We start from the raw sequence: 20,843 nt of genomic DNA, 5'->3' as shown, positions 1-20,843 counted from the left end.
GCCAGGCGCATCTTGCGCGACATGCGGTGTAACACCCATGTCCCTCCTTCATTGAACCATCATCTCTTCTTTGACGCACTCTGCATGATTGCCAAGCTCCCGCTAACGATAGCTTCCGCTGTGATTGCCGGGTCTGCCACAGGATCGTGTCGATAGGCCTTCGTATATGGCGTCTAATCTCCAGCTAACGACCCTGCATGCTTCCTTCACATCTAGCGTACAGGGTGGATCACCTGATCAACGTCTCCCGCTTACAGCGAATCACGCCAGATGTCGCTAATGCTGCATCTTACCCGGACTGGACGCGAAGAAACTATCTGCGAGCCTTCTGTCAGCCTCAGAAGAGCGGTCGGTAGACGCATCTCTGACGAGACAACAAAGCCCTTGCGTGGATGTTCTCGGAAACCCTGCATACATGGCATGCAAGTGGACAGACGAACCTTCAGCGACCCGAGCAAACTTGTTGGTGGAATGTCGGTAGTGCCTGCCAATCATGATCAGCTCTTCAGTCATGTGATCTTCCAGACTCAGCTTATCAACGCCAAAGGTGCCCAAGTGGACTGTGCGACCTCAAATTTCCCGCCTTCTAGAACGACAATGTTTAGTGAGCCATGAGTTCAAGCTTGACAATGCAGCTGCATGTTTCTCTCAATGTGAGATGACGTTCTTTGTCCCTTTCACCCGCATCCGCTACCCCATGTGTATATGCGTATGTCACATCGCTTGCTTCGCCTCCACACCTTTTTGTCCCCAACCATGAGGTCCAACACACCATCTCAGCTCTGCAGCGTGCCGACACTACTATTCTTACTACCACCTGGTGAATGGCGTGAGTGATATCGCCATGCACAGACATGACTTGAAAAGAGCGCGAATGTGATTTGGGGGCTGGGAGATGTCATGTGAGCAGTGCTTGAGAATCGGACGCAGATCTGTTGCGGGACGGATATCCAAGGTCTTGTAGCGGTATTGGTCCTGTATCGTGATTATGGCGGCAAGCCCGTGCGAACTCCGACCTACGGTGGCTCCGAGAACCAGCTGAACCGAGAGGTTCACACGTCGAGTTTGCATATTCTATAATGCCGATCAGAATTTTCCACGGGATGTCTCAAGATCCCCCAGCACCAGCGAGTTTTCACTCGCTGGTGCACCTTCTTGGGCTGTCCGAGTACGCCTTCCCCATTTATCCTTGAGCAACGCATCAGCGACAGTGTCGATGTATCACGTCGTTTTTGCAACGATCGGAAACACATCTTTGCAGGCGTTATAAATAGCTTATCATGTGATCAATATCGTAGTTCGTGTCTTCTCCGCGTAGCCTGATGAGCACACTTGATGCTTGATGAGTAGATTTGGTGCATCTTCCGGACATGTTAACACTTCTCTGAACTGCTCTGATCGATATAGACCACATGTATCCACAGACGTCATGTCCTAACTTGGGATCAACCTTTTCTTGGGACAGAAGTAAGGTTGCAAGTTATCATTAATTTCGCTCCACTCGTGTCCAGAGGTTTTCCTCCCTTCTAGTTCTACCCACACACAAGAAACGGTTTCGTAGACCGGCGCAGTCGGCGTGAACTATTTGGGTTGGAGTCCACCGCGCAGTATGGCACCGGTCTAGGGTGTTCCACCTGGCGGCTAAAGAGACGAAGGCGGCGACAATGTGGATCAGGCTAGACTGGGCCTTGTAGCTACAGAGGTAGAGAGTGAGGAGACTGCCTCAGTACAGCGGAGTGGTACCTGTAGACCCGTAACGGCAGATCTTTGGAGCTCGGCTTCTCTACATTCACAGCCAGGAAGGGTTACCCAAAGCGCGACTGCCCTTTTACCCTAGCGTGATCACTGTGATGATGTCCAGGGATTTTGCTTAACATGAGAATGCACCGGAGCGATTGAGAGGAAGCAGGTGAAAAGGTAAAGAGGCGCTCAGAGTCTGGCGGCAGTCCAACGATTTGGAATCTTGAGATTTGGATGCATTTGCATTACCTTCCTCAGGATCAGCGTTAGCTCTGAGTTTTGAGAGCATTTACAGCCACTCACGCGTTTCGAAAGATACTTGCAAGTCTCATATAGCTGCTAGCTCATACGGCTTCGGTGCCGTCTTCGAGCCGCAGCAAGGATGCAATGAAGTTCATCACTGATATTGTTTCCTACCACCGTCCTCTGCCTCTGCCACGATCGCGCCAGTCATCTTCACCTCGCCCTCTTCCTCCTCTTCCAAAGCCTGGCTCTCGCTCTGGCGGTGCTTCGCCTCTCCTCCATTCACCAAATGGTACGCCTCTACCTAGTCTACCGTCATCAAATCTACCTCCACCTCCTCTGCCCCCTCTGCCAAACCCACCATAGTCGCCTCTTCCACCGAAACCGTTCTCGCGCCCCCGCCCGTACTGTCCTGGAGGTCCCCTGCCCGGTCCAGATAGTGGCGGAGGGGCAGCTGGTACACTGCCGTCGGGCAGCGGCGGGAGTATAGCACATGCTACATAGTCGCCTATCATAAACCTGACATCCGCCAATGTCTTGTCTGGGTCACCATCGAGTTGCTTGAGAGCCTCTGCAGCACTTTCGCCGTCGGCACCTTCCATGTCGGTGTCCTCATTCCGTGATGGCGCGCCTACAATGACCGAGCCTATGTCTCGCGATATGAAGCGTCCTGGTGCGTCTGGCCGGTTGGAGCCTTGGATGTCTGGGTAGACGAGTCGAAATGCGATACGCGATCCAGTATACGGTTGTGGTAGTAATGTCGGAACTGCGCTGAGAAGTAGCGTGCATAGTTCGCGCAGACTACAGCTCTGCCATGTGTAGATTTGAACGTTTCTTGGAAGGCGTGGTAGTGCTGGGTCAAACTCGTCTAGCCTTTGGTTTGTCAGGCGAACAGCCGGTTTGAATGAGCGAATAGACACAGAAACACATACCTGTTAAATGAGCCCTGCTTGAAGAAGAGTCGCAAGAGGAAGGGCGTTGTTGTTTGACGGTCAATCTTCGCAGGAGCAGCCATGGCGAGCTATGCAGCCTTGTAGGCAGTCAGGATGGCGGATATAGCAGGATGTTCGCGATGGTTCTGCGACAAAGTCGTGGGAATTTCGTGACAGTGTGACGTCAGGCGCGGGATGCGGAAGTATTGTTGGAGAGCTTGAGTGAAGGAGCGCGACGCGGAGAGCTCCCACTAGCGCCATCCTTCGGCAAGTACCCTGCAGCCCAGGTGAATGCCCAGGTCGCAACCGTCACTCACCCATCCTTGACACGTCAAATCACACCACACACGGGACATCACAATCGCAAACATGGACTTCGCAAAGCTGATGTCCGCTCACATCAAGAAGGGCAAAGACACAGCCTCGCCTGCCGAGTCAACCGAGAAAAAGTACCTGAAGCGCAGCGAGATCGAAGCGCAACGGCAAGCTGCATACGTCGCGGAGCAAGAAGCTGCCGAGAAGGCGCGGCGGGAGCGGCTGGAGAAGAAGCGCAAAGCTGAGGAGGACGAGGGTGAAAGAGAAGCTGAGCGCCGAGAAAAGCGAAAGCGCATGGCCGAAGAATCAAGACGCATAAGAGAAGAAGAGGAAGAGGCAGAGGAAAGGCAGCGGCGAAAGCGACTAGGGCTTCCTGATCTTCCGTCCAAGAACAAGGAAGGCGAAGGAGATGGTACACCGGTACCTGAAGAGGAAGACATCGAAGACGAAGAGCTGGTCGCAAAGCTGAGAGCCCTCGATGAACCAGCGCGACTGTTCGGCGAGACGCACAAACAACGTCTAAAGCGATACAAGAAGCGCGTAGGCGCGGACAGCCTCGCAGCCATCATGACTGACGGTCCGATACCCACAACACTACAACTAGTACCCGAGAAGGACATGAAGGTCAATCTCCAGGTACCCAAGGACAAGCAAGGCCGTGAGTTCCTCTTCAGGCAACTAGCGAGCTACTTTACCATGGTGCTGAAAGAATGGGATCTCACGCTCCTACGTCGAGATGCCGAAGTCAAAGAGAGTTATCAAGGAAAACAAGCCTATGCTGCTATGGTGCAAGCACGTGAAAACATGCGACCCCTATTCAAGAAGCTAGAAAAGTTCGATCTTCCAGACAGCATCGTCGAACCCGTTGTAGAGATTGTGCACGCTGCACAGGAGCGAAGATACGTCGACGCGAATGATGGATATTTACGTCTTAGTATTGGTAAGGCGGCATGGCCCATCGGTGTTACCATGGTGGGCATTCACGAGAGAAGTGCGCGAGAAAAGCTGCATGAAAGCGATAAGAACGCGGCACATATCATGAGTGACGAGATGACCAGGAAGTATTTGCAGAGCATCAAACGATGTTTGAGCTTTGCGCAGACCAGATGGCCGCCAACCGATCAGTTGCAGCTTATGGGTTAAGACAATATGTAAAATCACTAAACATCCATAGGCCAATACAATCAACCAGTACAATTCCTTGCCCCGTACGCGAAACTTCACTTGGTTATTTTTATCTCGAATTTTTACAAGCAGCAATGGAGCGTCACTGCTGTAGTGGAGTCGCTCTTTCCTCGTCGCGTGTCCACGTGCGGGGCAAAAGCAGAGCTTGACCTAACCAATCACCTTTTGCCTCCATCTGCACTATCGGTGTTTAATTCATCTCACTCCCTTAAACTAACACTAACTCGTCGTTTATACAAGCTACTTTGAGACTCTGTCACGCAACTTTGTTCACGATGCACGAAGTCGTGACTTTACAGTTCGGCAAGCAAAGCAACTACCTGGGCACTCACTTTTGGAATACACAGGTAAGTCGCGAGATCTTGGCATTCCGTCAATCACCACCCCCGCGAACCAGTTTCATAGCGCACTGACTTCTAACGCTGGAAATATCGAGCTCGCACACTCTTTCACATACATTGCTTCCTCTTGCGCCCACTGTTCTGGTCACCTCACATATCTGTCTCATGATCCATTGTGCCAAATTGCTCATTACGCTTGACCTGACATCCTCATAGGAGTCCTACTTCACATATCCACCTGAGCCAGAGTCGCCTGTCAACCATGATGTACTTTTCAGGCCAGGTGTTGCTCCAGATGGATCCGATACTTTCACACCAAGAACGCTCATATACGACCTCAAAGGTGCTTTTGGCAGTATGAGAAAAATCAATGCGCTGTACGAGGCCGAGGACGACAGGAGTATATTAGACCAAAACGGAGTTTGGCCATCCAAGCCTATTGTTCAGCGCGCAGCCGAGACTATTCCACAGTCCGCCTACCAGGAGCACCTTGATGCCGGCCTGGATCCTCCCCCACTCAGTGCATCGTCAGTCCGGTACTGGTCTGACTACAGCCGTGTCTACTATCATCCAAAATCGATCGTTCAATTGTCTGAGTTTGATGTAAACGACAAGCTCATGCCTTTTGAGAGTTGGGATGTAGGCATGGAACTGTTCGAGAAGCTTGAGAGGGAGGTAGACTTAGTCGATAGGGACCTGCGGCCATTCGTTGAAGAATGCGATGGTATCCAGGGACTGCAAATCTTCACGGGTGTTGACGACGCTTGGGGAGGCTGGACTTCAGGTTGGCTAGAGAGATTGAGGGACGAGTACGGAAAGTTGAGTATCTGGACCTGGGGCTTGGGTGACCACGGCGCCAATACTACAACTCCTCGGGTAGGTCATTGTTCAACATCACAATACAGCGAATTGCTAAAACACTTTAGGAAAAACGTTTGCAACAAATCACGAATTCAGCACGATCGCTCCACGTGCTTGGCGAGCAGTCATCAGTATATGTGCCAATGTCGAATAGTCCCGCCAAATTACCAGGTTACTTGTCAGTTGACACCACGTCGCCCTGGCACATTGCAGCTTTGCAAGTCGTCGGTCTGGAGAGCATGACCATATCTTCACGATTGAGAGCGTCTTTGGGCGGACGAGGCACGCTCCAGGATCTAGAAAACACCATCAACAGTACAGGAAAACGACGCATAGCAAAACTCGAGATGAGTTTGGCAGATCCAGACGTTTTGTCAGCTAAAGCTTTGGACGAAGTCGAACAAGCAGAAAAAGTCGGTTCCATGACGTCGAGGCAGACTAGTGAAAATGACGATCGACTAAGTAATTTTGATATTGATACCTTCAGTCGCGAATATAGGACGGTTACCAAGAAAGGAAAGAAAGAACACGTTTTTGGACGGGCAGAGGCTTCTCGTGGGGAGTGGGTTCTGTCTCAAGATAACGAACGTGATCCTCATGACAGGTTCGACAGTGGACCAGCATTGCAGAGGTGAGTATCTGCGTTTTGTACTACACTATGCTTTATCGCGATTGGATGGGTCTGCAACTGTTTGATCCCTTCTTGTGGCTGCGACGTTGATGTTACGTCCACTGCATGGTCAGGGTGAGACGCCGGAATTTGAACGTATGCTAATGCGATCCAGGTTTGCCGCACCACTACTATTTCCTCTACTTGACAGCTTTCCTCGGTCGATACTGGACGTAGGGTCCGATCACTCCATTAAGCTCGCCGTGCACACTGGACTCACGACAAGTACCGCTGTTGCTGATCAGATCCGAGCAGTGGAGCAAATCGTCAAGCGGATGACGGGCATCGAAGAAAAAGAAACACTTTGTAACGGCTTACAAGTTCTTGCAGAGGAGTACGACGAAGGCTGGGATAGTGGTACAGAAAGCGATGATGACGATTAGTGGAGCTGTACTAGACTTGGCGTGCTTTTACGGATCTGGTGCACAGCATCTTCTTGGAAAATACAGCGCGTCTACCACCAGCGTCAATGTACACAGCGTATGTGATCAGTCAGCCACACCAGTTCAATCTACCATGTCGGTTGTCAGTCACACGATTGCTAGGCAACACAACGTATGAGACCACCTGCACTACCCATGTGGATTCGTCAAAGTACGACTCAGGGCTATGGAAGAACTGTCAATCATCGAGCAACCCCAAGATCTGACGGATGTCGGGGTGCTGCTAGTTGTAACTGGAGAAACTGAGGGACGAAAAAAGGCTTTCATCAACCTCAACCTGCGAACGATCTTTGGGCAATATTCCCGTGCTGATATCAGATTATGTCACTCGTCACACATCGTGCTTCGATACTTCTAGGACTCCAAGCAAGGGGTCGATCGACAGGACAACAGATAGCATGTTCCACACTCTTAGCAACAGTTTCGTGATCGCAATCTGGAACCAGGATTGGCTTAAAGCGAGGTCATGATCTGCTGGTGGACCAACAGGAGATCTGATGGTATTGATAAAACTCGTTTTTCCTACGCTTGTGCAGGGTGGTGGAGCTTTCCGTTCGACCGTTGTGCGTACGCAGGTATTACGGCCGCTTGCGCGAAGCGCCAGTGAGCAGCGATGCCGGAGTACGCGGCAGGTCTTGTTCGTCCTACCAGCAGAACTAATTTCAAGTGTGCTGCGATCCTCTCAGCCCACTGCCAAACGGCGGCTGCAGCTGCAGGAATCATGGCCGACTTTCAAGCTGACGCGTGATTAAATCTTCACGAGGACAAGAAAGGGAACTTCAAGCCACAAAAGTATCACGATCGTGCTCTGCAAGACTGCAGGTACTGGTTGGAGCCATGCGGGGTAACGGAGGCAAGCGAACGTTACGCCAGCCTGCTGGGACACTACCAGTCTTCAGGGAGTCCACCAACCGCGTTGCGCTGAGGCTTTCACGATATAGTAACTCACTGGTTTTCAATACATGTATCTGCAGCTACGGTCTTAGCTACTAACAGTGGCTGGTTCAAACAGTCAAAACTATTGAGACTGGCTACGCTTTTCCCACGGGTGGCATGAACACGGGAAACAGTTCGCGCAATGCACACGTCTTCTTGCCGCGTCTGAGTACTTCCCGTATTTGAAGGAGCGAGAATCTTAGTTTGCGCAGTTCCAGGCTCAGCAGAAGTTGGGAAATTGTGTGGCGGGATCCTTGTCACGGAGCGTAAATTTCCACTTTACAGTCTTTGAACAACAAGGGAAAGGAACTTTGTTTTTCGCTATATTGCTCAAGACCGATATCAGCAGTGTCCAGATATTCGATTAGCAGCACTATTCCACGGAGTCTCACCATCCATGCATAGCCCGTGGCTCGCGAGAGATGAACCCACGATGCCTTAACGGCACTTACTTCGCGCAATGCAGGTTAATTGCCTAGATCCGGATTTATATTATGATCTTTATCTCACCGAATGGTACCAAACAATATGAAGACACGGTTTGGAGGCCAGTATTACAGCGCTCGGTTTGTGCAGCTGGGGAGCTATGCCGTTTCTAGACTGCGTGATGTCACTGCCAGTTAGTCTTTGTTATGGTGGCTGGAGTACAGCTGTAAGCCCCAACTTTCAATGCTGCCAGCCCTATATTGGACGCCGTTTCCTTTCAAGGCTTACTGTACGGACTATTCTGGTAAGCTTCATGCACCTCGATAGAACTTGGTGTAGCCGTGGGCTGACCACGGAAAGTGTTGGCCGGTTGCTAGGGCAAATTTGGCCAGCGAGCGTTGCTAGACATGTCTCACACTCTGAAGGAGCCTCATTTCATGGTACGATCGACGTTACAACCATGATGGACTTGTGGAGACTTTGAACTAAATTCCGTTCGCATGATTGTGGAGAACGACTTCGGTGCCCCTCAACCGTCGTGCGTGGATGTGACCCCGTTGTGGCTTTCTACGGGTATGGCAAAGCAGAAGGCTGGTAGACTGCGGAGATCCCGCCTCTCCTAGTGAGTATATTAAGGATATCCTTCTCCTCTGTCTTATCTGTCGTGCCATTCAAGTTCTACTAAGTCTTCGAACACTTCTACAGCAGCTCTTTCGCTACGGTTGCTTTGTTACTTCAATTCCGCACCACCGACTTGATCAACTTTGATACAAACAGAAAATCCCCATCCCAAGCAAGATGAGATACTCTTTCGCGATGATGGCCCTTGTGGGCGCTGTCTACGCTGCTCCCCATGGCGGAGGTAGCTACGGCGGACACAAGGGATATGGCGGATCCTGGGGCGGAGAGTCCAAGGGCGTAGAGTCTAGCGGAGAGTGGAGTGGTGAGAGCGGCGGAGAGTCTGGTGGCGAGTACGGCGGCGAGTACGGCGCATCTACCGGCGGCTATGCTATGCCGTCTTCTGTAAGTCGTCACCGAGATCGCCAATTGTTCGATCGTCAAGTTCTGACAATACACAGGCCGGATACGATGTTCCTTCATCCTCCGAGACTCCAGCAATCTCCAGTGGATATGGCGGACCCCCTCCCGAGGCGTCCAGCACTCCTTGCGATGAGGAAAGCAGCAGCGTCCCAGAGGTCTCGAGCACTGTCCCTCCTGTCGTATCCTCATCAACTTACACTCCGCCTGTCGTCACCTCCACCTACACTCCCCCGGTGGTTACTTCAACCTATACTCCTCCTGTTGAATCCTCCAGCACACCCTGTGAAGAGACCAGCACCCCTCCGGTTATTACATCTACCTACACTCCTCCAGTCGTTACCTCAACTTATACTCCACCGGTGGAATCATCCAGCACGCCATGTGATGAGACAAGCACTCCTCCTGTTGTCACATCTACATACACGCCTCCGGTTGTCACCTCCACCTACACTCCTCCCGTTGAGTCCTCCAGCACACCCTGTGAAGAGACCAGCACCCATCCGGTTATTACATCTACCTACACTCCCCCAGTTGTGACTTCTACCTACATTCCTCCGGTCGAATCCTCCAGCACCCCATGCCCAGATACAGAGACTGTTACCGTGCCGCCCCCCAGCTCGACTCCCAAGGTCTCTACTACTACCATCGTAGTCCCCCCACCAAGCTATACACCGGAAGTTCCTGAATCATCGTCCACTCCTTGCCCGGAGACTGAGACCGTCACGGTGCCACCTCCAAGCTCAACTCCCTACGTGCCAGAGGAGACGACCATCTACTCTACCATTGTAGTCCCGCCACCAAGCTCCACGCCTGAGGTGCCAGAGTCGTCGTCTACTCCTTGCCCCGAGTCTAGCACGACCATCGTTGTCCCTCCCCCTAGCTCGACACCTGAAGTTCCAGAGGAGTCATCGACACCTTGCCCTGACACTACTACCACTGTTGTTGTACCCGGGCCCTCCACCTACCCTGTGGTTCCTCCTGTCATTACCGAGTCTGTCCCCGTTCCCGAGGTATCTACCACTGTCATCGTTCCCCCAGTATCTTCCTACTACGCTCCTCCTCCTCCTATCGTCACTGAATCTGTCCCCATTCCTGAGGCATCTACCAGTGTTGTCGTTCTCGGTCCGTCATCCTCTTACAAGGCCACTCCTCCTGCCTCGTCATCCACTGGACACGTTTCTTCGGCTACCACCCCCGGCTATCCTGAGTACACTGGTGCCGCCAGCTCCACCAAGCCCCTTGCTGCCTTCATGGCTGGTGCCGCTGCTCTCGCTTACTTCGTCTAAGCAGTTAATCATTATCCACCTGACCACCGAAAATCTTTTGTACAAGATGCACAAAAGCACACTTCTCACCTTTCTTACTCTCTTTTATTGCAAGACTTTACCCAAACCCCCTTTTTAATCCCCTACTCAACGACACGGCACAGGCATATGGAAGATAGACGGGTTGAACACTTCGTCATCCCTTTATAATCTTTAATAGCCTCCTTCCCTTCTTCTCGGTGGCGTGGCCGGATTATAGCGATTGTGTTATATATTCTGGCCATGAGCATTTTCATTGCGTGGTATCGGCCAGCATTTATTACAGTGTCCTGCGATACGCACTGCGCGGTACGGCTTGGGGTAAATCAACTGATGAAGCAATGAAGGTGGCCTTTTGCTTTAGTAATCTAGATAGCTCGGGCGGTTGGAGGAGTAATCTATAATGAGGTCCACCAGCTTCTGAACGAATATACTTGAATGACTGACTTGTATAACATACTGTTTTGCAGTGTCAGCACGCTATGAATGATTATGTTTGCAACCTACAATACTTATGGTCATACTGGACCATATATGAACGTATGGTCTACGTTAACCTAATCACATACATGGCGTCTATGTTTAATATTGCTGTAGATGGCAATAGGCTTGATAACTATACAAGTAGTTTGCTTTGTGAATGTGGTATACCCAGCCATTGAAGTTTTCACAGAGGTCAATATCGTGGTTGGTGTGGTCACCGTCCAACCCCCATTCAAAGACACCCACAACAGCAAAAAAAAAGAAGGAATTCCATCAGTATATATCCTCAAAAAGCAAAAAGAAAGGCTGTAATGGTCACTACGAGGGTCGAACTCGCGACCTTGGCGTTATTAGCACCACGCTCTAACCAACTGAGCTAAGCGACCAAGTTATTGGAGTTGTGGAAAAAGAATTTAAATTATATTGGTGAGTATATTGGTTGTACCAGCTGCTCATCAGACCCGTTGACTAGTTCGTAAAATCCTTCTTTGGGGCGTTACCTTCTTCCTTTCCACTTCCATACTTTCGAACATGTTCCTTGTTGGCGCCCTTGTCTTGCTCGAATTCTTTGAGCTCGGGCGTGTCCATGTGTTTTACCACGTTGTCCGCCTGCCACTTCTTGAAGCTAAAACCCACTCCCTCATGACTGTAATCCTTGTCATTCGCCTGGTCTTTGTGATACTTGATCTGCATGAATTCGCTGTCCTTGGTCGCGGGATCTAGACTAAGCGTTACCAAACCGGTAATGGTAGCTGTCTTGGGAATCAGACGAAAGGTCCAGGACTGCTTGTTTTTGAACTGGATGACATCGTCGTCGGAACGGATTACTTGGTAGGATTCATTGATTGAAGCGTTGAAGAGTTTGGGAAGGGCGAACCATTGACCGGCCATTTTGTAGCGGTCGTTTGCGTAGACAAACTGGTCGTCGTAGACACAGTCTGGTGTATAACGTTTTACTCGTTGAACAGTGGGCTGACAGGAGTACAGGGCGATGATCTATGGGTATCATTAGCTTTCTCCTCTTGAGGGGGATGACATGAAGGTATATGCTCATACATCGTCGACTAATGCTTGCCTTTGTGGACTCAACTTGATACTCTTGCTTGGGTCTGGCTCATAGTCTTCACTTGTAGCCGTTTGCCTGGGCTCAAACTGCTCGCCTGGCGCATCGCTGGTCTTCGGAAATCCCGAGTTCGCGCTGCTCACGATATCCCCCGTCGCCTGTCCGCTGGCTGAAGTCGACATTTCTGCTCTTTGCTGTACGGCTGCTAGTCGTGGAGGTGGATTGTTGCCAGTAGGGTTGGCCTTTTGTTCCGCGTTCCAAAGTTGTACGGTGAATGCCTTTTGTGGATGCTTGAGAGCGGGTTTGCTAAGAAAGTCCTTGAGGCCTGTTGAAAGAAGTTTGGAGCGAGAGCCACTGGTTGCTGCAGGCATTGAATTTGGGTTGTCGGGAGCGGAATCCATAGATGCGGTTGTGTACTATATATGCGCAGCCCTAGCTTGACGCGTGCATACGTGAAGGTAAGATGACGACAGTGTGTTAACTGGTGGTGCTAGATGCGGAGTCGATGATTCATGGAATCGGAGATCGGGAGATGCAGATGTTCACGCGGGCGGATTGCTGTTAGATAAAGGATGGGCGGTTGGGACGCCGTGACCTCCATCTTGTAAAAGTCGAGACCAGGGGTTTGGGGCAGATTTGTGGGGAAGAGTTGCGTATGCCATGGGATTTGGTTGTTTCGATGGGTGCGGGTAGGGCTGATCGGCATCATTCGGGTGTTACGGCATGACGTATTTAAGGTTGCTTCTTTGGGCAACTTTTGACAGCGTGGATTGGTGTTAGCGTGTATACCCTCCCGTTGCCTGTGAGTTTTGGATCCTTCTATGTAGAATTAATGACGAATAAAGGTAATATGTTAGCCAATAGTCTCTTTAGACTACTGATTGGACCCTTCCCGCCCGGCAGGCATGTGAAAGTGGATATCCTCGCGTAAGTACATGAAGGCCCAAAAGGTACGCCCGAGCAAGTGGAAGGAGCGATGGAATGAGTCGGCTGCAGTGTAATTGGAAATCAATAAAGGATCTAAGTCTATACAAGTGGATAAGCGAAAACATGAATACTGAGGAGCATGACCACATCTTTACAGCTTGCTGTCGTTCTGCTTAAGCCGAACGAGGCCCTGGTCAAGTTAGCATGGCTGATTGCATGTGTAAATAGCAAAGGTCTTACCTCTTGTACACAGCTCGCAATGAGTGTGCCGTCTTGGGTGTACATCCTCTGGAAGACGAGTCCACGGCCGTCACCAGCCCAGGGTGTCTCCATCTCGGTGAAGATCCACTCGTCAGCCCGGAAGCTGCGAGGATTGTGGAAGTAGATGGTGTGGTCAAGACTGACCATCATGCCAATCTCAGGCGGCGCGTCGGTGTCCTTTGACGGGTCTTCGCCATTCTTTATACGCTGGATGCGCTGGATATCTGCCTCATCGACAAACTTCTGGCGCTTGAGCTCAGCGTCATCCATCTCCAGCAGTGTCTTGAGCACGTCTTCGTCAATGCTAGACTTTGCGGCACTCTTGCGTTGTGTGGAATAGCGCCATAACTTGTGGGTGCGCGCGATGGTGCCGATGAAGTAGCTGTCAGACATGTAGGCAATGGCAGAGAGATGGGCTTCGTGGCCGCCGGCGGGGGAGATGCGACCGCGTGCCTTCACCCACTGTCGGCACTTCTTGGTGTGAGGCTTATCGGAGTCGTCTGGACGGGGTTAGACTGGGCAAGTTGGGACTGACACGTGAAAGTACTTGCCGTTCTCGATTGGCATTCTCTGACTCTGGAAGGGGCTGTGGCCGCTGGGATGTTCCATGTCGTCCATGCCCTCGTTGGGACCCGGTACGTCTGCCATGGGAGTGACGTGCTCTACCTTTTTTGCTCCTCCACTGTTCTGGCGCACGAAACTCATAGTAGTGGTGAAGATGACCTTTCCGCGTTGTCGCGCCTGGACGGTCCTCGTGGCAAACGACTTTCCCGATCGCACCCTCTCTACATGGTATATGATGGGTATCTCTGCGTTGCCGGCAAGCACAAAGTAGCAGTGCATGGAATGTACAGTGAAGTCGGGGTCAACCGTCTTCTGGGCTGCACTCAGCGTCTGGGCGATGGCGGCGCCTCCGAAGATGCCGCGCGCACCGGGTGGATGCCATAGCGGACGCGTGTTGGTGAAGAGATTGGGGTCGATGTCGGACAACTGGGTCAGTTCGAGGACATTTTCGATCTCGGATTGCGAATGGTCGACGGGCGGAGGGCGGATGAGGGTAGCCATGGTATGGTATGGATATGTTAGTAGCGGAGAGAGGCAGGAGTATCACATATATGTGAAGAGCGGTGTTTGAGATTACTGGACACTCGGTCGCGTTCCGGCGCAGCGTGCAACATCCTCGAGCCGAGGCACAACGCGCACGCCCATGGCCACGCCCACATGGTCGCAGCAGCAGCAGCGTACAGGGGCGGCGACGACGGCTGACTAAGACGGCCACTTGGGCGCTCTGGGGTAAAACGTCATACTGTATGGCCGGTGGTGGCCTGCGCGTACCTGACTTGTCTCAAGCCAATGTGGGATTCCAGGCACTCGACGACAGGGTCTGTTCCAACCATTGGTCTTCCTTTTGGCCATTCTTCACGCGCGCATTCCCCTTGACTGCCCTCCGCGTCGCCTCCACGCGCCTCGTATCATTATAGTGACATGTCGCCCATTGCCACTGCATAATCTCCACAGCATCCGCTCCATCTCTACTGCCGCCGGAAGACAGACAGCGAAGGAGAGACACCATGGCGGAGACGAATCCGGAGCTGCGGGCCAAGCTGCAGGAGCTGGACCACGAACTCGAGGAGGGCGACATCACACAGAAGGGGTTGGTTGTCGCATTCGCATCCCTCCCCACGTGCGCTAACCCGTCGCAGGTATGAGAAGCGGAAGACGGTGCTGCTGTCACAGTACCTGGGCCCCGAATTTGCGGCGCAATTGCAGAACGACGTGCGCCATCAGAGCTTAGCCCAGAGCGATGGCTCAGGTTCCCGCAGCGCATCGCTCGCCGCCCTCTCTGCCCCAAACCCAAACCCGAACCCAAGCCCAAGCCCACTCCAACCGCCGCATATTGAACTCCCACGACCCGACTCGTACCATGACAGCTCCGCCACGGGCACCATGGGCTCCTCCATGGGCCACTATGCCAGCTCCTCGACGAGCACCGCCGGCAACTCCCAGTACATGGCATACCCACCGAGCCAGGTAGGCCGTTTCCAAGAGAAGCAGCTGGGCCTACGCACCACGTCACTGCAGCGCAACGCCTCTCAACTGTCCCAGGGGAGTGAGACCTTCATACCGCGCCCACAGACACCCGAATACAACTACTCGCGCGAGCCGACCATGATGGGCAACTATGCCTTCAACCCGGACACCCAGCAGGGCTTTGAGAACGGATATGGCTCACCGGGAGAGGCTAGCAGGAGGAGCACGATGCTGGATGTGAACCAGGGCTATTTCTCCGACTTCACAGGACAGCAGATGCAGGACCAGCGCGACTCGTATGGTGGACCGAACCGCTACTCCACAGGCGACGCCTTCTCTCCAACTGCTGCGATACCGCCGCCCATGATGAACCCGAGCGACCTCCCCATCGGTGCTGCAGACACAATGCTACCACTAGAACCTCGAGACCTGCCCTTCGACGTCTACGACCCTCACAACCACAATATCAAAATGTCCAAGTTCGACAACATCGGCGCTGTATTGCGCTATCGCGCTCGCACACAGCCGAGGACCACTGCCTTCTGGGTCTTGGATGCAAAGGGCAAGGAAACGGCTTCCATCACTTGGGAGAAAGTGGCCAGTCGCGCCGAAAAGGTAGCCAAAGTCATTAGGGATAAGAGCAACCTGTATCGTGGCGATCGCGTAGCGCTCGTGTACAGAGACACGGAGATTATCGAATTCGTCGTGGCTTTGATGGGATGCTTCATCGCAGGCGTTGTAGCGGTACCCATCAATAGCGTCGATGATTATCAGAAACTCATCCTCCTCTTGACCACAACTCAGGCACATCTTGCACTGACCACAGACAACAACCTCAAGGCCTTCCATCGTGACATTAGTCAGAACCGTCTGAAGTGGCCGAGCGGAGTCGAGTGGTGGAAAACCAACGAGTTTGGAAGCTACCACCCCAAGAAGCATGACGACACCCCGGCCTTGCAAGTACCCGAAGTAGCATACATCGAGTTCTCGCGCGCGCCAACCGGCGACTTGCGCGGTGTCGTACTGAGTCACCGCACCATCATGCACCAGATGGCTTGTATCAGCGCCATGGTTAGCACAATACCTGCCAACCACCAAAGTCAGGACACTTTCAACGGCAACCTGCGAGATTCATCCGGCAAATTCGTCGCGCCAGTACAGAGCAGAACGCCGACGGAAGTCATTCTTTCTTACCTCGACCCACGCGAAAGCGCTGGTCTCATCCTTAGTGTCCTATTTGCCGTCTATGGTGGTCACACTACAGTTTGGTTGGAAACACCGACAATGGAGACGCCAGGTCTATACGCACATCTCATCACCAAGTACAAGTCCAACATCCTAATCGCCGACTATCCGGGCCTCAAACGCGCAGCGTACAACTATCAGCAGGATCCCATGGCTACACGGAATTTCAAGAAGAACACCGAACCCAACTTTGGTTCAGTCAAGATCTGCCTGATCGACACACTCACTGTTGATTGCGAATTTCACGAGATCCTTGGAGATCGTTACTTTAGACCTCTGAGGAATCCCAGAGCACGAGAGCTCATTGCGCCTATGCTATGCTTGCCAGAGCACGGTGGTATGATAATCTCAGTACGCGACTGGCTGGGTGGCGAAGAGCGTATGGGATGTCCGTTGAGCATAGCACCAGAAGAGTCGGATGGTGAAGATGAGGCCGAGGACAAGGGTGCGGCAGCCAATGGTTACTCCAGTCTTATCGGAGGCGGCACCACGAACAACACCAAGGAGAAGAAAAAGAAGAGTCCAACCGAGTTGACCGAAATATTGCTAGATAAGGAAGCACTGAAGCTGAACGAAGTTGTTGTTTTGGCCATTGGAGAGGAAGTGAGCAAGCGTGTCAACGAACCCGGCACTATGAGAGTCGGTGCTTTTGGCTACCCGATACCAGACGCGACGCTGGCCGTCGTCGATCCGGAAACTAATCTTTTGTGTTCACCCTATTCCATAGGAGAGATCTGGGTAGACTCGCCATCATTGTCCGGAGGGTTTTGGCAGCTGCAGAAGCACACTGAGACTATTTTCCACGCTCGGCCATATCGTTTCGTAGAGGGCAGCCCAACCCCGCAACTACTCGAACTGGAGTTTCTACGCACTGGACTGCTCGGATGCGTGGTAGAAGGCAAAATCTTCGTATTAGGCCTGTACGAGGACCGGATTAGGCAGCGCGTTGAATGGGTAGAGCACGGTCAGCTAGAAGCCGAACATAGGTATTTCTTCGTGCAGCATCTTGTCACCAGCATTATGAAAGCTGTTCCAAAGATTTACGACTGGTAAGTGCTATCGAATCTCTGGGTAATCAACCTAACATTGCGCAGCTCGTCTTTCGATTCCTATGTCAACGGCGAATACTTACCAATCATCCTTATCGAGACACAAGCCGCATCAACTGCTCCAACAAATCCAGGCGGGCCACCGCAACAACTTGACATTCCTTTCCTAGACTCTCTTTCTGAGCGATGTATGGAGGTACTGTATCAAGAACACCACCTTCGGGTGTATTGTGTGATGATCACTGCACCGAACACACTCCCGCGAGTCATCAAGAACGGTCGACGAGAAATTGGAAACATGCTTTGCCGGAGAGAATTTGACAATGGCTCGCTACCCTGCGTTCACGTCAAGTTTGGCGTCGAGAGGTCGGTCCAGAATATTGCGCTAGGTGATGACCCTGCTGGCGGCATGTGGTCTTACGAGGCGTCGATGGCACGCCAGCAGTTCCTGATGCTTCAAGATAAGCAGTACTCTGGAGTAGATCACAGAGAAGTCGTTATTGACGACAGAACGTCGACGCCGCTCAACCAGTTCTCCAACATTCATGACCTTATGCAATGGCGCGTACAACGACAAGCTGAAGAGCTCGCCTACTGCACGGTAGATGGTCGAGGTAAAGAGGGCAAAGGCGTCAACTGGAAGAAGTTCGACCAGAAGGTCGCAGGTGTCGCCATGTACCTGAAGAACAAGGTCAAGGTTCAGACTGGTGACCACCTGCTCTTGATGTACACCCACTCGGAAGACTTTGTCTATGCCGTACACGCGTGTTTCGTCCTTGGAGCTGTGTGTATACCCATGGCACCAATCGACCAGAACAGGTTAAATGAAGACGCGCCCGCACTACTACATATCATTGCCGACTTCAAGGTCAAGGCTATCCTCGTCAATGCTGACGTAGACCACCTGATGAAGGTCAAGCAAGTATCGCAGCACATCAAACAGTCAGCAGTCATTCTCAAGATCAACGTACCGAATACCTATAACACCACAAAACCACCTAAGCAGTCTAGTGGTTGCCGCGATCTTAAGCTCACAATACGACCTGCTTGGATACAATCTGGTTTCCCTGTTCTAGTATGGACATACTGGACACCTGACCAGAGACGCATAGCTGTGCAATTAGGTCACAGCCAAATCATGGCGCTATGCAAAGTTCAGAAAGAAACGTGCCAGATGACGAGCACACGGCCCGTCCTTGGATGTGTTCGTAGCACGATCGGTCTTGGCTTCATACACACCTGTGTTATGGGTATCTTCCTCGCAGCGCCAACTTACCTTGTGTCACCTGTCGATTTTGCGCAAAACCCGAACATCCTCTTCCAGACCATGTCGAGATACAAGATCAAGGACGCGTATGCGACCAGTCAAATGCTGGACCACGCTATTGCACGAGGTGCTGGCAAGAACATGGCTCTGCACGAGCTCAAGAACCTCATGATCGCGACTGACGGTCGGCCACGCGTAGACGTTTGTAAGTGTTGCGATCCTGTATAAGCATCTGAAATCTAATTCTTGATAGACCAGCGTGTGCGAGTACACTTCTCGCCAGCAAGTCTGGACCGAACGGCAATCAATACTGTTTACTCACACGTACTGAATCCTATGGTCGCATCGCGGTCATACATGTGCATCGAACCCATAGAACTACATCTCGATGTCGGTGCCCTTCGAAGAGGTCTCATCATGCCTGTCGACCCAGACACGGAACCTGGTGCTCTCTTAGTCCAGGACTCGGGTATGGTACCAGTTAGTACACAAATTTCAATTGTGAATCCAGAGACAAACCAGCTTTGCCTAGTCGGCGAGTATGGTGAGATTTGGGTGCAGTCTGAAGCGAATGCGCATAGCTTCTACGGCTCGAAGGAACGGTTGGATGCAGAACGCTTCAATGGCAGGACTGTCGACGGAGACCCGAACGTGCGATACGTTCGCACTGGAGACCTAGGGTTTCTACACAATGTTACACGACCGATTGGCCCCAACGGTGCGCCAGTTGACATGCAAGTTCTGTTTGTTCTGGGCAGCATTGGCGATACGTTTGAAGTCAACGGTCTTAACCATTTCTCAATGGACATTGAGCAGTCTGTAGAGCGCTGCCACCGGAACATTGTTCCTGGAGGATGGTTCGTATTCTCCGCCTACTTTCCCTTGATCACATTCACTGACCATCTGCAGCGCCGTTTTCCAAGCAGGTGGCCTTGTCGTCATCGTTGTGGAGATTTTCCGTCGCAACTTCCTCGCAAGCATGGTCCCTGTCATCGTAAATGCCATCTTGAACGAACACCAACTCGTTATCGATATCGTGTCCTTCGTGCAGAAGGGTGACTTCCACAGGTCTCGTCTTGGCGAGAAGCAAAGAGGCAAGATCCTAGCGGGCTGGGTAACGAGGAAGATGCGCACAATTGCGCAATACAGTATCCGCGATCCAAATGGCTCGGACGCGCAAATGATCAGTGAAGAGCCTGGTGCAGGACGTGCCAGTATGAGCGGAAGCATGCTTGGTATGGGCAGAATGGGTCCAGCAAGTCTAAAGGCAAGCTCGACTCGAGCACCAAGCTTGCTCGGCATGACAGCGACAATGAACAATCTCTCGTTATCGCAACAGCAGCAACAACAACAACAACAACAACAACAACAACAGCAACAATTACAACCAGGACAACAGTACTATCAAAGCATCCCCGAAAACCCACCAACCAGCCAGAATCAAGGCGTCGAACTTCACGACCCTAGCGATCGCACACCAACAGATAACCGCATGTCCTTCCTACCCAATCTCCAGGCGCAACAAGGTGGTCCAATGGATTATTCGCCTGTTGATCGACTTGGTCCTTTCAATGATGAAGGGCACCAGCACCAACCTGGTAACTATCAAAACGCATACCATCCACAACAACAGCAGTATCAATCTAGCGGTAGCGGTCTAAGTGGTCAGGTACCTGATGTGCTCCGTCCCGGTCCTGCAGATGAGGCAAACCAAAGCGGGACGTGGAATGGAAGAGAGTTTTACAGTGATAGCACGCCGTATCACTCTTACGACAACACATCACTAGACCCGAACATGCAGCAGCAAAACCAACAAACATGGACGATGGACTCCCAGCAACATAGCCAGGGATACGATCCCGGATATAATGAAGAGGTAACGAGATATGTTAGTCACGGTTCGTACGATAGTAGAGCCGGTGGTGCAGGAGGCGGTGGTGGCGGCGCATTGAGAGTAGCAAACCGCGACTCTACGGCGAGCGAGAGTGAGGATGATAGTTGGAAGAGGGATGTTCTAGCTCAGATGAATTTCGCTGGCGGGCCTGGTGGCCCACCTGGGGGGAACCATGCGCAATAGTTG

The 20,843-nt window shown here is 52.0% G+C and overlaps 7 protein-coding genes across 7 annotated transcripts; 4 read left to right on the top strand and 3 right to left on the bottom strand.

The window, feature by feature from the left end:
* Positions 1–2,153: 2,153 nt before the first annotated feature.
* On the bottom strand, positions 2,154–2,998 carry AA0111_g1492 (hypothetical protein; the record flags this gene model as incomplete). The annotated part of the gene is made up of 2 exons (XM_028647157.1): positions 2,154–2,856; positions 2,916–2,998. 2 exons carry the CDS (start codon positions 2,996–2,998, stop codon positions 2,154–2,156), a joined length of 786 nt encoding a protein of 261 aa, XP_028510951.1.
* A 286-nt stretch (positions 2,999–3,284) lies between these two features.
* Positions 3,285–4,373, top strand: AA0111_g1491 (hypothetical protein; the record flags this gene model as incomplete). Its single annotated transcript, XM_028647156.1, has 1 exon — positions 3,285–4,373. The coding sequence occupies one exon, from the start codon at positions 3,285–3,287 to the stop codon at positions 4,371–4,373; it is 1,089 nt and encodes a 362-aa protein (XP_028510954.1).
* Positions 4,374–4,690: 317 nt separating this feature from the next.
* AA0111_g1490 (hypothetical protein) lies at positions 4,691–6,670 on the top strand (the record flags this gene model as incomplete). The annotated part of the gene is made up of 4 exons (XM_028647155.1): positions 4,691–4,762; positions 4,973–5,632; positions 5,683–6,248; positions 6,403–6,670. The coding sequence occupies 4 exons, from the start codon at positions 4,691–4,693 to the stop codon at positions 6,668–6,670; spliced, it is 1,566 nt and encodes a 521-aa protein (XP_028510953.1).
* Positions 6,671–8,908: 2,238 nt separating this feature from the next.
* On the top strand, positions 8,909–10,419 carry AA0111_g1489 (hypothetical protein; the record flags this gene model as incomplete). Its single annotated transcript, XM_028647153.1, has 2 exons — positions 8,909–9,115; positions 9,172–10,419. 2 exons carry the CDS (start codon positions 8,909–8,911, stop codon positions 10,417–10,419), a joined length of 1,455 nt encoding a protein of 484 aa, XP_028510631.1.
* Positions 10,420–11,388: 969 nt separating this feature from the next.
* Positions 11,389–12,384, bottom strand: AA0111_g1488 (hypothetical protein; the record flags this gene model as incomplete). The annotated part of the gene is made up of 2 exons (XM_028647152.1): positions 11,389–11,916; positions 11,977–12,384. The coding sequence occupies 2 exons, from the start codon at positions 12,382–12,384 to the stop codon at positions 11,389–11,391; spliced, it is 936 nt and encodes a 311-aa protein (XP_028510632.1).
* Positions 12,385–13,061: 677 nt separating this feature from the next.
* Positions 13,062–14,236, bottom strand: AA0111_g1487 (hypothetical protein; the record flags this gene model as incomplete). The annotated part of the gene is made up of 3 exons (XM_028647151.1): positions 13,062–13,100; positions 13,151–13,671; positions 13,723–14,236. 3 exons carry the CDS (start codon positions 14,234–14,236, stop codon positions 13,062–13,064), a joined length of 1,074 nt encoding a protein of 357 aa, XP_028510625.1.
* A 506-nt stretch (positions 14,237–14,742) lies between these two features.
* AA0111_g1486 (Uncharacterized protein) lies at positions 14,743–20,840 on the top strand (the record flags this gene model as incomplete). Its single annotated transcript, XM_028647150.1, has 5 exons — positions 14,743–14,825; positions 14,875–17,496; positions 17,542–18,968; positions 19,017–19,620; positions 19,673–20,840. The coding sequence occupies 5 exons, from the start codon at positions 14,743–14,745 to the stop codon at positions 20,838–20,840; spliced, it is 5,904 nt and encodes a 1,967-aa protein (XP_028510626.1).
* Between the last annotated feature and the right edge of the window lie 3 nt (positions 20,841–20,843).

Source organism: Alternaria arborescens, assembly GCF_004154835.1.
Source record: "Alternaria arborescens strain FERA 675 chromosome Unknown contig_3, whole genome shotgun sequence".
In the NCBI taxonomy this organism is placed as follows: Eukaryota; Fungi; Ascomycota; class Dothideomycetes; order Pleosporales; family Pleosporaceae; genus Alternaria; species Alternaria arborescens.
Note: the sequence above shows the minus strand (reverse complement) of the source record. Positions and strands in the feature narration are given on the sequence as shown.